The 18,472-nt window shown below is 41.0% G+C and overlaps 1 protein-coding gene and 1 non-coding gene across 2 annotated transcripts in view; one reads left to right on the plus strand and one right to left on the minus strand.

The window, feature by feature from the left end:
• The first annotated feature begins 11,600 nt into the window (after positions 1–11,600).
• On the plus strand, positions 11,601–11,800 carry LOC127030548 (U2 spliceosomal RNA). Its single transcript, XR_007768413.1, has one exon. It is a non-coding gene; the product is annotated as a U2 spliceosomal RNA (small nuclear RNA).
• A 3,483-nt stretch (positions 11,801–15,283) lies between these two features.
• The window catches only part of LOC127030364 (plasma membrane ascorbate-dependent reductase CYBRD1), a 52,507-nt gene continuing 49,318 nt past the window's right edge, over positions 15,284–18,472 (minus strand). Inside the window, exons 5-6 of the mRNA XM_050916713.1 lie at positions 15,925–16,058; positions 15,284–15,418 (exon numbers count right to left, since the gene is read on the minus strand). Of these exons, the coding sequence (XP_050772670.1) occupies positions 15,406–15,418; positions 15,925–16,058 (147 nt within the window). The 3' untranslated portion in view covers positions 15,284–15,405. The remainder of the gene's footprint in view (positions 15,419–15,924; positions 16,059–18,472) is intronic.

Raw genomic sequence — 18,472 nt, forward strand, 5'->3', positions numbered from 1 at the left:
CGTACGGAATTATGGCCGACGAGACCACAATTACCAACATGCACTGCGGCCACCTTGGGCTAACTCTTCCCAGCAGGTAACGCGGCGAGGCCGCAGCCCCAGGAATGGAGCAATGCATTCTGGGAGCTATCGGTTCGCCTCGAGCATTGCATGCTGGAAAGTGTAGTTTTAATAGGACATATTTGCATACTGAGAACGTACGTAGTCAGAGACCGCAGTGTAGGAATTGGGCGGTGGGAGAGGGCACTGTGCTGCCCTGGTCACTCACGCAGAAGGTTCCCAACGTGTGTTGACTGCTGATCCCCACCTAAACAGGTGTGAGGACATGGCACTGCTGGTCCCCAAGAGCTCCCAGCCTTATCACATTCATGCTGAGATGAGATAGGGACGGAGAGGCATTTCCCACCTTGTTCTGGCTAGGGACACAAGCAGGGACATCGCCTGCATAACCCTCCACTTCCTCACTTGCTTCTCCCTCCACTTACTAACTAGGCAGCTCCAGGCCCCAGCACGTCTAGCACGTGCGTGGGGCGGCAAGCCACGGGCGGTGCTTTGCCGGTTGCCGCAAGGGCGGCAGGCAGGCTGCCTTCAGCGGCTTGCCTGCGGAGGGTCCGCTGGTCTGCGGTCCGCCAAAGGCGTGGGACCAGCGGACCCTCCGCAGGCAAGCCGCCGAAGTCAGCCTGTCTGCCGTGTTTGTGGCGGCAAAATGCCTAGAGCCAGGGCCGGCGCTACCATTTAAGCGACCTAGGCAATGGCCTAGGGCGCCAGAATTTTGGGGGGGTGCAATTTGGCCGGGGGGTGAGCACGCGGGTCCGGTGGACCTACCACAGTCATGCCGGCGGACGGTCCGCTGCTGGAAAGGCTCCGGTGGAGCTGCCGCAGTCATTTCGGCGGACAGTGGGCTGGTCTCAAGGCTCCAGCGGACCTACCGCAGTCATGCCTGCGGCAGGTCCACCGGAGCCTTTCCAGCAGCGGACCGTCTGCCGGCATGACTGCAGTAGGTCCACTGGGCCGCGGCGGGCGGCGAAATGGCCGTCCTCCTAGGGCTTCAGAAACCCTGGCGCCGCTCCTGCCTAGAGCTGCCACTGCTTACTAACATGTCTACTAGTGAGGGGACAGTAATGGCCCTGGGTTCATAAAGAAGCGATTTTAACAAGGCTATTAGGAATTTCACTGTTTTGTGAGGGGTGATACCAAAGCCCCTTAAGTGCAAGTGCCAGGCCAGTATTCAAGCTTCACACAAAGTAACCACTTTGGCATGAGGGCCAAGCTGGGACACAAACAAGCTGTCTCAGTGCAAGTACCAAGCTGGGTGAAGATACACAGGACACTCCCATGTGAGCAGCAAGCTGTGGTGAAGTTCTACACAAGTCACTTCAATGTGAGTATCAAGCTGGGTGAAGTTACAAACTAGCTGGTTCTGCTAGATTCTGCAAGAGGATAAAAATGAAATTAGATACAAATTACTTCCGTATAAGTGCCAACTAGGGATGAAGTTGTGCACTAAAAACCTGCTTTAACATGAGTGCTAAACTAGAAGTGAAATTACACACAAATAAACCAATATGAGTGTCAAACTGGGTGAGATGAGATTACATGCATCCAAGTCACTTTGATGCAGGTGTTAAGCTAGAGGTGATGTTGTACACAAGCTGTTTCAGTGTGAGGGCTGGGCTGGGGTGAAGTTACACACAAACAATCAGCTTTGATTCAGACTCCAAGCTAATGCTGAAGTTACACATAAAGAAATCCCAGTTTAATAATACAGTTAATAGGTTAGTAAGGTTAAGACAAATATTCCAAAAGATAGCGGGTTGCCACTTGTCCACTGGGCAAACCCTCATGAAGATTTGCCTTTTTTCCTGCTGGTTAAGCCAAAGCCATAGGCAAACCTTGCCGCTCTCAGTACAGGGCTTGATCCTTCAAAATGCTGATCCCTGTGATTCCGAGTTAGCAAATCACTTATGCACACACTTTAAGCATTTTATTAATGTGGACTACTCAGCACATGCTTAAGTGCTTTGCTAGATCAGGACCAGAGTGCACAGCATCTTGTAAAACTGAATCTGTAGAACAGTGATACTCAGACTGAGGTTTGCAAGCCACAAGTGGCTCTGTGTCTCTCCTTTGCAGGATATGATATGAAAACACTCTGTGATTTAATTATTAACCAATCTAAGTTATTAACCAGTCAGGATGGTTGTACTGTGTTATTAGCCAATTGCAGTTGATAAAATAATAATATTTGGTCAGTCATTTTGTTGTGAGAAATAAATATATATGCATACACACAGAAAATATTTCCCCTGTCATACTGTTTAAATATGAATACATAGTACTATAGTATATGAAACAATGAATTCACACTACTGTGGTTCTTTTGGGTAATGTTGATCCCCTGTGGTCAGTATCACTGTAGTAGAGCAAAGACCTGCATTAGTTAGCTCAAGAGTCGGGGTCCAGATCCTCAGGTGATGTAAATTGGCATAGCTCTTTAGATGACAATGGGGTTGTGCTAATTTTCATCTGCTGAGGAAATACTCCAGTGTTTCCAGGTTGGCTTGCTTTTGTTCTCAGAATATGTAGTCTCAAGCCTGCATTCATGACACTTCAGGCTGTGATTTTGTTATAAACCAGCGGTCCCCAAGCAGTGGGGTGTGACCCTCCTTGGGGGTGGAGGAACATTTGGGGGGCACGGGGGCCCAGGTCAGCCCCCACATGGAGTGGAGGGAGTGCCATCCAGCCCCAGCTATGGGAGTGCCACTCTGCCCCCAGCTATGGCCCCAGCTCCCAATCCTGTGCCCAGCCCCTGACCATGGCCTAGCCGGGGCCCTGGCCCGGGCTCCAGCTGCTGCCCGAGCTTTGGCCCCCTTACCCTGTCCATGCCCCCCTGCCCCCACGAACCATGGCCCCAGCCCCAGCTTTGGGGAGCCATGGATGGGGTAAGGGGGGATGCAGCCTTGAAAAGTTTGGGGATCACTGTGATAAACTAAACATGTTAGTACATGACTGATATGTCTCCAAGGAAAACTCAGGTTGCTGCAAGAAGCAGTGCTGATTATTCAATAGCTTGTCTGTTCTGTGAGTCAGTACTGAACAATTGACCTAGAGTATGTTTAGGGAGAATTAGAAAAGGTGTCTTGTGTCCTGGCTGCTACTAATCATTAAAGAGGTATTATCATGGTATTAGAGTAAAGATGATATCATTCAAGGGAGGATAGAAATGCTTCTCGATGGAACTGGCAGAGGAGATTTCATGATGTGCGAGAAAAGGGACTGCACCTGCCTTTCAGTGATGAGAATACGAAGGCGACAATAATGAACTTCCACAAACATCTGTCTGTGTTTGAATTTCATTGCTAAGGGCAATATCTCTTCTGAAAATTGTGTGTGCCTGAAAACAGGAATGTACTAGATTTTAATTTTATTTCTTTAATGTTATATATTTTGATATTTTCTGCTCTTTTTATTTTGATATTAGTTAAGTCATTTTAAAATGCTTTTTAAGATTTTGAAATATTTGCAAATTTCTTTCAAAAGACAGGTTACAGGAATCAAATAATATTTCATATATAAGATTCTATGCAGAGAAAAACATATTAATTCTTAACAATGAGAGTCCAAAGAAGAGATTGTCATATAGACAGATTAAAAAAATCATGATGAATTTGGCTCATTGATTTTTATTAATTAATCCTTGAATTCTTTAACACTGGATCATATTTCTTAGTATAGAGGATAGTTATTGTACTTAATGAAGCCCAGTTTTTTAAATTAGTTTTACATTTAAAATAGTATGTATAATATTTAATATTTATTAGCATTAGAATCCCTATCTTTCTTCTTTCCCCACAACCACTTCTGCTGATTAGTTTTAAAATAATTTTATTTGGGGCAAATTGGCAATGGTGTACAAACATCTACAGAATGTTAATTCAGATACAGTGCAGGTCCAGCACCGGCATAAATCCATCATTTTCCTTACTTCATCCCAGTATTCTCAAAGTAAAGCTGCTTAACAGGGCATCTGAGAATTCCTTTTGAATAGGGCAAATGCTGGCTGACATGGAGCCAGCGTAGCTATCTCTAAGCTTCCCCTGTTGTTGTAGCATCTTGTACTACAGGGATTCCCAGCTGTGTAATAGCCTCTGTCTCCAAGCCTGTGTAAATTAGATTGAAGCTGCTCTAATTTATGGTGGGAATACAGTTGGCCCTGTCTACTCCTGGGACTGGGGAAATGTAAAGGTGCCTTTTAGCTTCCTTTGTCCAACCCACACCTCATCTCCTATGCCTAGCACAGCTGGGCCAGACCTGGGGATCTGGGCTGATGACTCTACAGCTGTATGGGAATATTCCGTATCTATAGTCACCTTGCAGGAATTTTTTTAGTCAAGCTTTTATTGTATTTTCAGGAATAATAAATCCTGTCGTCTCTTTTCTTTGAGTCATTGTAAACCTGGTTCAGATTTTGCTAATTAAAATGAGCATTTTATTTGTCTCGTTCTCCTCGCATTTCAGGAAAACTCCTCAAATGCAGGTTGGGAACTCTATGAAGTTCATGAACTGACAGGCAAGTCTTTTCTCATAATGTGATAGTATTACTTTTCTGTTATCTTTATTATTGTTCTAGCCTGTTTTTTCCCTTTGGAAGAATTCCTACACTATTAACACAGGTTTTTTCCACTGTTATTTCCCCTGCTTGATCCACATATTTTTCTCTTAGTGTCAAAATAAGGTGATGGTGAATTATGAGTCCCCTGAGAGATTAGTACACTTTTGCAGTCTGATAACCTTCGGCACAAAACACATATACTGGTGAATGGGCCAGCACTTAAGAGTGATTCACCACTGAGCATTATAGAAAATAGATATACCAGTTAAAAAATTCAAGGTAGTTTCTTTTCCTCCGTGCGGTCTATGTACTATACTCTCATTTGTTCCTATTATGTGGTTAAGAAGAGGGGAGATAATGAAGGTTTCTTAAAGGTCCCTATAATGCACACAAACCTGTGCTGGTTATAATAGTTTAAAAAGATAGAATCAAAACACAGCCAAAAGATCAGCACACAAAGAACCATTTTCAGATATACTACAGGCTGTGATATAGTCTGCTCTAAATTTGTGAATCTAACTCCCATTAACCCTTACAGGGATTATGTGCAGGAGCAGCACCAGGGTTTTTGGCACTCTAGGCGGGGGTCCTTCTGCATTCCTGGCAATTCTGCCGCAGGGGGGGTCCTTCCGCGCTCCCGGTCTTCGGGGCACTTCGGCGGTGGGTCCCAGAGTGAGTGAAGGACCCGCTGCAGAATTGCAGCCGCCGTCCCAGAGCGCGGAAGGACCCCCCCGCCGCCGAATTGCCACCCTCCCAAATCCTGGTGCCCTAGGCGACCGCCTAGGTCGCCTAAATGGAAGCGCCAGCCCTGATTATGTGTATGCACCAAGGGGAGAGTATGCCTGAATGTTTGTTAGAAGATGCTATAGGAATTCTTTATAAATTTATTATATACATTTTGTTAATGAAAATAATTAATAGGGTAAGTCTGGAGAGATGAAGCATCTCATTTTTCAGTCATGTATTTTTTTTTACATTTTTTTTAAGTTGTAGGATAAAATATGCTCTCTGCTGAGATTTTGTGAAGATTAATAATTGTTCAGTCCTTTGCAATTATAATTTCTTAGCATTATTAGCAGTATTATTTCCCATAATGTAGCAATTTCCAGTTACTAATATGCAAAATGTTTTATGACTTCAGAAAAAAACAAAGATTACATAAAAGAAAATAATCTTAAAGCTACAAACCAGGGAACTATATATAGGTTTCTAATCCTAGGTAGATTTAAAGTCTTTCTAGATATAGAAAAAGTTCAGTATGCTGATGACAAGTAATAAACATGACAGAGCAATAAAATATAAGGATATAATAATTATTATTATTTGCATTTATACATTGCCTTTCATCTGAGAATCTCAGAATCATAGAAGTGCAGGGCTGGAGGCACCTTGAGCAGTTATTGAGTCCAGTCCCCTGTGCTAAGACAGGACTGAGTAAACCTAGGCCATCACTGACAGGTGTTTGTTCAACCTGTTCATAAAAAACTCTAATGATGGGGATCCCACTACCTTCCTTGGAAGCATATTCCAGAGTTTAACAAACCTTATAGTTAGAAAGTGTTTCCTAATATCTAACCTAAATCTCCCTTGCTGTAAATTAAGCTCTTGTCTTACCTTCAGTGGACATGGAGGACAATTGGTCACAGTCCTCTTTATAACAGCTGTTAATGTATTTGAAGACTGTTACCAAGTTCCCTGTCAGTTCTCTTTTCTCAAAACATGCCCAGGTTTTTTAACCTTTCCCCATGGGTCAGTTTTTCTAAACCTTTTATCCTTTTTGTTGTTCTCCTCTGGAATCACTCCAGTTTGTCCAAGTCTTTCCTAAAGTCGTGCCCAGAATTAGACGTGGTACTCCAGCTGAGGCCTCACCAGTGCCAAGTAGAGTGGGACAGTTACCCCCTGTGTCTTTTAAAAAAATTAATGTTAATGCAACTCAGAATAATATTACCCCTTTTCGCAACTGCAACACATTGTTGACTTGAATTCAATTTGTGACCCACTATAATCCCCAGATCCTTTTCACCAGTACTACCATCTAGCCAGTTATTCCCCATCTTGTGGATTTGGTTTTTGACTTCCTAAGTGAAGTACTTCACACTTATCTTTATTGAATTCATCTTTTTGAATTCAGACCAATTCTCCAATTTGTCAAGGTTGTGTTGAATTCTAATCCTGTCCTCCAAAGTACTTACAACCCCTCCCAGTTTGGCAGCATCTGCAGATTTTATAAACATAATCTCCAATCTATTATTCAAGTCATTTATGAAAATATCAACTAGAACTGGAGCTAACAGTGTAAATGAAAATATGATCTGGCCCTTTATTGAGGATTCAGTAAGAGCCTTGCCAACGTGATGGACAAAGTCCTGAAATATGATGTGCAGTTAAACTACAGAGAAAATGTGTAAACAACAATATTGCATTAGATCATACATTTTTCTTCCTTGCCTTAAAACTGAAACAAATCTCTCAGTTAAAATAAGTAGCAAGGCTATAAGTAGTCAAAAAATGCAGTTCTGCCATTGTCAGAAGAACCTGCACTCCTGGCTCTTTCCTACAGACGATAGGGTGACCAGACAGCAAATGTGAAGAATCAGGACAGGGTATGGGGGGTAATAGGAGCCTGTATAAGAAAAAGACCCAAAAATCAAGACTGTTCCTATAAAATTGGGACATCTGGTCACCCTAACAGAAGGTCTGTCCAGAGTGGGAAGACAGAAGTAAAAGCTGGCTATTTACTGCAACAAAACAGGCCCTGAAGCTCACAGGAACGGGTCCAAAAGTGGGTGGAGATAGCTGCACAGGGCAGAGACATGACATCAGGGAGATGCACTAATTCACAGCATCTCCCAGGCAACCTCTGCTGTCAGAGTTCTTACGGCCCCTTAGCCAGAACTTCAGACTGCCCTTTTCTGGTTGAATGGTTGTGTGAGAATGGTATCAATATGGTGAATTCCTCAACAGCGCTGTTGGCACAGTTGCCTCCATGGGTACGAAGAGGGATGTAATCAAGCTCTTTATCTTTTTGGGATGTATAATGCACAGTCATGGCCAGCTTTAGGTCAGTTTGCCCGATTCCCCGGAATTGGACCCTGCACCAGCACCTTTTTAATTTTTACTCACCTGGCGGCACTCCGAATCTTCAGCGGCATTTTGGTGGTGGGTCCTTGAGTGCCGCCGAAGACCTGGAGCGAGTTAAGGACTCACTGCCGAAATGCCGCTGAAGACCTGGAGCGCCACCAGGTGAGTACAAATCAGGCCCCGCACTTGCTAAAGCCAGCCCTGCACACAGTTATAGAGGCCATTCATTAACTCAACTCATTGTGCAAAAATTGGGGTGACTGTCAATGAAGGATGTTGTAAGTGAACCATATTTTGATTTTTTTCTGAATCAGCTTTTTTTGGTAGCATTTCTCCTAATTTGACGTCAACCTTTAAAAGTTAATTGTAAAACCAATATGTCTTCATAGGATTTAGCCCTTTATCTGGAAATATTTTCTTAACTTCTTATAATATAAAGGGAAGAATAATACATGTTATAGACAGGAAATATGTATTTGAACAGGTAGTCAATCTCCCTTCTAGTCACTGCTGGTGCTAGCCCATGTGGGCCCTAAGCAGCAATAATTTTGCCCACCCCAACACATATTAATAATTACTTTGGGGCCCCCATGAGCTGCTCGGGGCCCTAAGCAATTGTTTAATCTGCTTGTGCCTAGCACTGGCTCTGCTATTTGTGCAGAAAAGTTGTTCGCTCTAGTTTTAGAAGTCCTGAACTATCACCACTTCCCCTGCGAGACTTTACACAGACTATGTCTGTGAACCACTCTGAATTACTCTATCTAATCAAATCTGTTTGATAAATGTTTTGGTATATCTTTTCTCATAAAGTACTCTGGTCTTTAAAAGTGGTTTGGTTTAGGAATAAAATTATTTTAGAGCAAAAGTCTCACATTTTTATGCCCCAACAATCTGGTTTGAGTCATAGAGTGTTTCATTTTATATTCTTGATTGTTTTAGAGGACCTATATTGGGATGCAAAAAAGCAATAAATAAAATATTAAAAAATTTAAAAAGGCCTTCTTTTATGCTTCTAATACAATGGAATACATGCTTAAATTGTGTGGAATTAAATGAGTTTATATCCATCCTTTAACATGGAATTTTAAGACTCAAGAAAATCATAAGACAATGAAAAGCACACATCACATAATGTTAGAAATTTAAACAAATGCTGCTTTTAGTTTTTAAAAAGCTGAGGGAAGTGTGCCATTTCCTGCAAGGAAGGTGTACTTTGCTGCTATGTATGTGTAGAAGTTGATACTCTACTGCTGGCAAATTTTTATCCAATAAATGCTTTTAACCATAAGGGTAATCGCCACAGGTCTCAGTGATTCTTAGTGTTCAATTTCCTGTGGAGTCAAATCTGTCCTTTCTGTCAGTCATAAGTTATGTCAGTTATAAGATGTGAAGCCTATTTGTCTTATGGAATCGCAGTTTGTGTTTGTGTTTTGTTGTTTGAGTTATTACTGGAGAAGAAGTACTAGTATAAAAAAGAATGTTAAAGAAATGCCATCAAAGATGTTCCTTTCTCATAGGGGACTGCCCACTAGCCTGTGGCTAGAGAGGAATGTACTATTACTTCAACATGTATGACGTAGTACATCTAGATTTAGCATAACAGATCATGTTAATCTGAAGGGATTGATGGTGATAGTGGACCTAAATCTCATTCTTGAAACTACAAAGCTAAAATTATACACACATAAAAATACTTCTATCAGGTAGTGGCCTGAATCTCATTCTTAAAACTACAACTTAAACATTTACACCCACTTCAAGGTCCCTTTACTCTACTGGAGAGATGTAGAGCAGTTGTAATGTAAATGAGAATCAGGCCTACTGTTTGCCACTAGTACCTGGACCCACAAGAGGGCTCTTCAAGGCTGAAAAGAGGTGGAGCATTGCTGCAGAGGTGGCTGAGCCCATTTCTACATTGAATGGTGGAGATCTGCACCATCTTTCATGTGTGAATCTGGGAGAGTACAATGTGGAGCAGTATTTTGAGGTTATGTTTTGTGATTCACATTAGCACAGAAAGAAAAAGAGAGAAGAAATCATAAAGGAATTACTCTGGTGTTTAAGGAGACTTCAGCATAGCTCATTATTAAATTATCTGTCCAGGGTATGAATCATTCCCAGAAAGTAAAGAATTTAGGATGCTTTGAGTTTTAGTGCAACCATCTGAATTGAGAATTTGACTATTTTCCCATTGCAGTCATATCACTTCTCAGTTTTCTCAGAAGAGAATGCTATCATTAGAGATGGACAAACTTAATAAACCTTGCTTTATTGAGCTATCACATAAAATCCCTACAATTAGCAAAATCAGAGTCCTGTTGAACAGCCCAGTGTTACTACCACTCAACTTGAATATGTACACTGATGCTAAGTATCAGAATACTGATGGATTGCTATGTAGGTCTTTAAGGAGAGCCCCCATAATAGTAGCCTGAGTACAAGGCTTTGGTTGCAAATTTATTTTGCCCATGGAAAACAAAGCACCAAATTCTGTCCTGGCATAAATGGAGTCAAATCCTGATGGCATCAGTGAAAATTACGCCTGCTCACACCTAGGTTGAATTTGCCTCAAGGTTTGAGAAAATGGAAGAAGTGCAAACAAATTCACCTCTCCCCTGATATAACACTGTCCTCGGGAGACAAAAAAATCTTACTGCGTTATATTGAACTTGCTTTGATCTGCCAGAGTGCGCAGCCCCCCGCCCCCGAGCACTGCTTTATTGTGTTATATCTGAATTCGTGTTATATCGGGTCACATTATATTGGGGTAGAGGTGTATTCTAAGTTGATCGGAAATGAAATACATTTGTTCTGTGATGATATACCTGACCTGTAATGATATGGTTCACCTTTCGTCCAAATAAACTGTTTTTCAGTAAATTATGGTAAAGTAGAGGTTAAAAGTGGCCTAAGTATAGGTGAAGAGCTGCCCTACATCCATTATGTTGTTTATATTGCTCTTTTCATTTCAGGGACGTCATCTGTTTAACCTTTAGTGTTTTTAATTGTATGTTTTATGAGTGCATTTGCAGAAAGGAGTAGGTGGTCTTTATACATTATTTTATTCACGATGAAGACTACATGTTTTAGGGCAGGGGGAGGCAACCTATGGCACGGGTGCTGAAGGCGGCACATGAGCTGATTTTCAGTGGCACTCACACTGCCTGGGTCCTGGCCACGGGTCCAGTGGGCTCTACATTTTAATTTAATTTTAAATGAAGCTTCTTAAACATTCTGAAACCTTATTTACTTTACATACAACAATAGTTTAGTTATATATTATAAACTTATAGAAAAAGACCTTCTAAAAATGTTAAAATGTATTATTGGCACGCAAAACCTTCAATTAAAGTGCATAAATGAAGACTCGGCACACCATTGCTGAAAGGTTGCTGATCCCTGTTTTAGGTATCTCTACACTACCAGCTTTACTGGGCACAGCTATGATGCTGCAGCTACACTTGCTACAGCAATGAAAGGGGCTTTTCCACCACAGTGGTAAATCTATCCCTCCAAGAGGTGGTAGCTGAGCCTGAGTCGATGGAAGAATTCTTCCGTTTAACTAGTAGTGTCTACTCCAGGGCTTATAAGGGCATTGCATCTTAACTGTGCCTCTCACACTCCCGAGCAATGTAGCTAGGTCATCCTAAGTTTAGCTATAGACTAGGCTTTAGTGAACTTTCAGCACAGCTTTTGTCCTTTGGGTGTAATCTAAGCATACAGCATGATAAAAATTGATAGGTTTCACATAACAGACATTATTTATACATTTTTTTAAGTATTTTTCATTGTGTTTTTGAGTGACTGGTGTAGTTAAGGAGCCCTCTTCTGGTAAAAAACAAATTAACAGTTGTCACTGTTTCAATTGTGTGAAATCTAACAAGTATGGGTGAGCGTTGTTTGAGTTTTAGCTTCTCGGCTCCTTGGAGCTAAGATCAAGTGTAGTATCTGGGACAACAGATATTAATGGATGAGGAAAATCCATGAATTCCAAGGAAGCAGAATTTCTTTAAAACATTCCCTAGAATCAAACAGTTTTTTTTTAAACGCTTGCTTGCCTATCTGTAGGGGTTTGTGTGAATTTTTAGTATGTAGAACCCATGTAGAGCAGAGGCCATGGATATTAAATCAAAACTGTTATAACCATGTAGTCAGAAGCTGAGAGAATTTTTCTTTTTGTTAGCTCTGCATGTTGGTATTAGCAAAATCTAGCACAGAGTCTGAGATGTATATGTAGGATCAAAATCTAGCTAAAGCTGTGGGTTTTTTAGGCTACTGAGGTGTGCAATATTTAAATGCCTCTCCCCTCTAGTTTTAGGAGAAATTTTCCTCCATTTCCCCTCCAAATGAAACAATTGCATACTGTAGTTGTTCTTCACCCTAATGATGAGCAAAGAATCACCACATATGTAAATCTACAGTCCATAGTTACAAGGGCAGATTTTGGTCAATTATTGTGATATATTTGTAATCATTAATGTTTTTAAAATCCAAGGTAAAAGTGTAACAAAAATGGAGTTATACAATTCAGTAATTATTATTATTATATTCTGTTCTTTGGAAAATTGAATGTTTTTTAGAACTCACTTTCATGGGAAGGAAATCAGTCTTGTGGTTAGTACACAGAACAGAAAATCAGAAGAACTGGATTATTTCCCCATATCTAGCACATATATCCTGTTTCCTTTTTGGGGGCAAGTGAGTTAGGACCCAATCCTCCTCACATTGATGTCAAAGGGAGTTTCTGTGGGAGCAGAATCAGGGTTCTTATTCTCTCTAGGTCTCAGTTTTCCTTAAAATGAGGATGATAATACTATTTTACAAGTGAGGCTAAATTCATTAATATAGTATAAGAGCTTTTCTTAACAGAGAAATCAGTAAATTAATCATACTTTATATTTACATAACTTTCTGTTCAAGGATCCCAGCCCACAGCGTTTTTAGTAAACTAATGGAGTAAGCTTTAAACACCCCTGAGAGGTAAATATGACAAGTATTAGCCCCAGTATTATAGATAGGACAGCTTAGGCACAGAGGTCTTAGACAATTTGACCAAGGTCAAAGAGCCACTCAAGAGATAGAGCCAAAAGTAGAATCCAAGACTCAGGTTCCATGGTCTAACCACAAGACCACATAATCTCTCATAATTAAAAATAATACTTAGAAGTAAACCTTTTAAATGACTTAAATTTGTCATGTCTTCTATGGCTAAAAGATTACCTCTTTCAAGATGGAAATGTTCAGTGGACCTTTAGTTTAAACTCATAAAATCTGCTAAAGCAAATTTCATACATTTCCATTAAGAAGGCAAATTACTTCTCTTAGGAAAGGATCAAATGCATCAGATAGAGTGGGTATGCTATGTTAATGATAGGAGGTGGGGCAGTGAGGGTAGAAGAATTGATGGAACACTTACAGTTCAAGGAATTCAGTGCTTTTCATTTATGCTAGAAAAAATGTAAATGATGTCACCTTCTCCTCCTGGTGCAAAGTTATCAGGCAGACATCACTAAATGCATCATATATCTGACATTAAAATGACTAGAAGGTTATTTCCTTCTATTTCTTTCCTCTTGGAAATCCTTCAAGATTTTATTGTAGATAAAAAAAAACACACAAAAAAAACCAAACCCTGCACAATGCTTCAGGAATCAAAGCTTTAGCTAGAGTCTTACTACTGGATTATTGCCATTCTATCTCAATGCTGATTGAAATCCAGGATATTTGTATCAAAGCCATAATGAGATACTGGCAAATATCTTTCTGCCCCACTGGAAATGAATTCTTTCTGTTGAACATTTTGTCTTGGTGAATTTCATCTGCAACAGGAATAGGCATTTTGCATTTGAATCAAGTAGGTTACTGCTTTGGATTAGATGATGTGGTATATACTCTACTCACCTTTAGATTAAATCGATCCTTTACAGTGTTGAGTATAACACAGTGAATTTTTGGAAGAAATTATCTTATTGTTTCATCGAAATGAATTTCGAGTAATAGTGCTTGTCATAAACAGATAGTCAAGGGTTAATAGAACAGAAGTACTTCATGTCTCTTTTGCCTGTAAAGGGTTAAGTTCAGTGAGCCTGGCTGTCACCTGACCAGAGGACAATCAGGAGACAGGATACTTTCAAATTTTGAGGGAGGGAAGTTTTTGTGTGTGCTGTTAGTGTTTTGGTTGTTGTTCTCTCTGGGTTCTGAGAGTGACCAGAGATGCAACCAGTTTTCTCTCCAATCTCCCTGATACAGGTTCTTATAGATTCACAATAGTGAGTACTAGGTGATAAGGTGAGTTAGGCTTATGTTTGTTTTCTTTATTTGCAAATGTGTATTTGGCTGGGAGGAGTTCAAATTTGTATTTTGCTGAAAGGATTTTAATTTGTATTTGTATACTTAGGCTGGGAGGGTATTCCCGGTGTCTATAGCTGAAAGACCCTGTAACATATTCCATTTTAAATTTCAAAGATAATTTTTACTGTTTTTTCTTTCTTTAATAAAAAGCTTTTCTTGTTTAAGAACCTGATTTTTTTTTTATTCTGGTGAGACCGCAGGGGACTGGGTCTGGATCCACCAGGGAATTGGTGGGGAGAAAGGAGGGAAGCGGGAGAGAAAGGTTAATTTCTCTCTGTGTTAGGGTTACTTTCTCTCTTAGGGAGAGTCTGGGAGTGGGAGAGAGAAGGAGGGGGGAAGGTAAATTTTCCTCTCTGTTTTAAGATTCAAGGAGTTTGAATCACAGTGATCTTCCAGGGTAACCCAGGGAGGGGAAGCCTGGGAGAGGCAACGGTGGGGGAAAGGTTTTACTTTCCTTGTGGTAAGATCGAGAGGGTCTGGGTCTTGGGGTTCCCTGGGCAAGGTCTTGGGGGGACCAGAGTGTACCAGGCACTGGAATTCCTTGTTGGTGGCAGCGCTACAGGTTCTAAGCTGGTAATTGAGCTTAGAGGAATTCATGCTGGTACCCCATCTTTTGGACGCTAAGGTTCAGAGTGGGGAATTATACCATGACAGTGTTACTACCCCTATTTGAATTGTGCATATAACTATAAAATGACTGTCAGTTTCAGTGCAAATATTCCCTCTATAATTAATTACTCCTTGATATTAGTACATTTTAAATACTCAATTGACTTCTTTAATAGAAAAAATATAATCAGATACTTTCCATATAATTGTATAGTTGATAAAATTTTCCTCAGTTCTGCACCAGTAAAGGTATGGTCCAATAAATAATAATTCAGAATATTGAACCATTTAAAAACTGTGTGTAGAATTCATGCACAGCATCCTGATCACCTTACTCTCAGAAATAGTCTCATTGACTTAAATAAGAGAAGCACCATGTAAGCCCACAATATAGAATGTTACCCCTTGTGATCTGAGTCGCTAGGCAAAAATGTGGGGCCTAGTAGGTTATTCCACTTGAGAGGAGAAATTGGTGACAGTTGGGTGTTTTGTTTATTTACAAAGAATATATAAAGTCTGTGTCTCTGAAAGCAGAAGGAATCAAATAACATGAAACAGCTTTTATTGCTTGTAGCACCAGGAACACTTTTCAGCCTGACCCTGACCCAAAAACCTCTCACAGGTTTCTTCCCGGTCAGCCACTGTGCTTGCAGCAGCTCCTTCAGGTGCACGCATGCCTTCTCTCTCTCTTTCACTCTTGGCCTTTCCTTGTTTTTTTTGTCTGTTCAGCCTTCACACATACATACCCCACGTCACATGCCCTTCCTGCAACCCAAAGCAAAACTCAGGAAAAGCTCCTTTTATCTTAGGTGAGTTCATGTACTCCTTTTGGCTACTATGGCTAGGGTTAGTCCTTTGCAATTTCTCAAGCAGAGGACACTGCCAGGGGGAGAGGTAGGGAGGGTTGGAGGGGGAGTGTACAGTTGGAGGGTGCTGGAGGGTGGGGTGTGTGTGTACTGGGAGGAAGTATGTGAGGTGCTTGAAGAGGTATGGGGGGGCTGGAGGGGGTACCTGTGGCCTCACACTTGAGGTTGAGGGGTCAGTGTTGTGCTCTCTGTTATGATAGCACAGGCTGGCAAAGGCCCAGGATGCAGCACCAGCCTGTCAGAGCCTCCCTGCGGGCCTCTCCCCCTCCCAAGGGTGGGGAGCTTAGGCCTGGCACTGGCCTTGGCCCTGTCATGTCTCCCAGTTCTGTCACCCCTCCTGGCTGGGCTCTGAGGCCCCATGGTGGCAGGCAGACCAGCCAAGAGGCTCTTGGCAGTTTTGCTTACCTGGTGGGCTGGGCCAGGGCGGGTGGGATCCAGCAGCTGCCGATGCAGTGGAAGGCCAGTCGGTGTATGGAGATGGAGCTGCAATGTCTGCTCCACCAGGAAAAATCCTGGACATTTCTTCTGATTTCAAAAATCTGCTCAGACGGAGATCGGCAGATCAAAAAGGAGGTCATGTCTGGGAAAACCTGGAGTATGGTAACTCTACATTTGGCTTACGCTTACAGTTATGTTAATTGAAGGGTGAGTTTACACCAATCAATCTCAATGGGATTTTAACTCAATCCATAAAAAGATTACACCCAGCTCATAACACTAAAATGCATCAACAAACTGTAAAATTGCCAGTAAACTTACTATAAGATAAATTCTACTGAATATATGTATATATAAAATCAACATTTTTCCTCTTTTGTTAAGATATGAAAATATGCGTTTAGCATTTTGGCTTCACAAAAAAAGATGTGTAGATTTTTGGTATAAATGCGAAGTGGTTGTGCATGTAGTCTGGGATTTTCAAAGAGGCCTAAGGCAGTTATGTGCCCAACTCCCCTTGAACTCAGTGGGATTTGGGTGTCTAACTCCCTTGGATTACTTTGATAAATATCAATGACGACATATGTGATTATCATTATTTTTGTGTACACATATTCTGTTCAATAACTCTCCTTTTGAAGTCAGTAGTTTTCCTCCCAAAATAGGCAAATCAGAGCAGGATTGGGTGCATTAATCACATTATTTTCAATTTTAATATATGGAATAGTAATCTTACAAATGCATTTGGTAATTTAGGGTCTAGTTTTGCTCACTCTGATATTATTAGCGTAACTGCCATTGTCTTCAATAGGAACAGGATCAAGCTAATAAAGGGGATATTAAGAAGGGAACAAATAGCAGTTAGGGGCCTAGATTTGATCCTGATTCATTGAAATCAATGGGAGTTTCACCATTAATTTAAATGAAAACAGGATCAAGCCCCTAACACCCATTGAAAGTCAATGGGAATTGTGTGCCTCACTATCATTTGTGCATTTGAAAATCTCCTACTAAATAAATATAGGGAAATTATTTTATTTATATTGGAGCTTATTTTATTAAAATAAATGCTAACAAATTCATGTAGAATATAGATTTCTTGTTATAGCAAAATAATGCCACATCTAGCATTGGAAAATCATTTTCTTTTGTTTGTTGAAACATCTCTGACCTTATGGAATTTTAATGTGATCTTTTTCCATTTGAATTGTTTCTGTACTATAAGGCACAGTGCTAGTGCTAGAAGGCTGAGAGATGTGAAAGTACTATGTTATGAATGTGGCTGCATTGGACTGAAATACATTTTAAAATAGATATTTCTCATAGGTGCTGTAGTGATTGAAAATTCTGGTGTAATGTCTGTTAAGAAAATGTTGGTACTGCTTTAAATTAGAGTTCCTTAATCCACACTGAATTTAGATTTGCTTGAAATTTGTCAGCATAATAATCAGGGATACTAAAAATATAATTTTGAATGGAAAGTAAACAACACTCATAGTAAAAGTTGGATGGAATTGTGAAGTTTGATCTGGATAGTCATTTTGAGTACCCCACCACCCAAAATTAAAGTACATAGTGGACCAGATCTTCAGCTGTGGCTGCGGAGTATATAGTCAGGTTAGGATGTGGGATGATGGAAGGGTGGCATAAAGCTCACTTTTGTGCTTCTCAAATCCTGGACTAACTCTATGCCAGTCCAGCCTTGGGCCCCATGGGGCCAAAATAGTATCTTGGGTCATCAGGGTACAGAAATACTTCCTTTGCTCCAGTGACACCTCAAGCACTGAGAGCAGGGAGTGAGTGGCCTAGTCTTCAGGGCTAGATTCTGCTGGCACACCTGAGAATCTAGATAATTAATTGCATTATTTGCTGAATATTATATCACATTGGCCATATGACCATTGTGACATACCACTGTACAATCTGGACGAATGAGCTGCTGTGTCACCCTTGCCCTGCAACCTTGGCTGCCTTATAATGTCTTGCTGAAGTAACTCCCACCTGGGCCACTCACAAATAGCCTTCCAGCATGCATGTCTGTGTGTAACTGGAGCCTGCTAGCCATACTTGGGTTATACTCCGGCTCTCACCAGTCTTGGTTATACTGAGCTGATGGTGTCAAATTTGCAAATGAACTGAAGCTCAGCAGTTACTCTCTGAAGTCTGGTCCTGAAGTTTTTTTGTTGTAGCATGGCTACCTTAAAAACTGCTATTATTGGCCAGGGAGATTGAAGTGTTCTCTTATAGGAATGGCAATATACAAAAACTGCTGACCTTCAGTTCATTTGCAAATTTGACACCATCAACTCAGGATTAAACAAAGACAGTGAATGGCTAGCCAACTACAAAAGCAGTTTCTCCTCCCTTGGTGTTCACACCTCAACTGCTAGAAGAGGGCCTCATCCTCCCTGATTGAACTAACCTCATTATCTCCAGACTGATTCTGGCCTGCATATTTATACCTGCTTCTGGAAATTTCCATTACATGCGTCTGACAAAGTGGGTATTCACCCAC

Source organism: Gopherus flavomarginatus, chromosome 10 (assembly GCF_025201925.1).
Source record: "Gopherus flavomarginatus isolate rGopFla2 chromosome 10, rGopFla2.mat.asm, whole genome shotgun sequence".
In the NCBI taxonomy this organism is placed as follows: domain Eukaryota; kingdom Metazoa; phylum Chordata; order Testudines; family Testudinidae; genus Gopherus; species Gopherus flavomarginatus.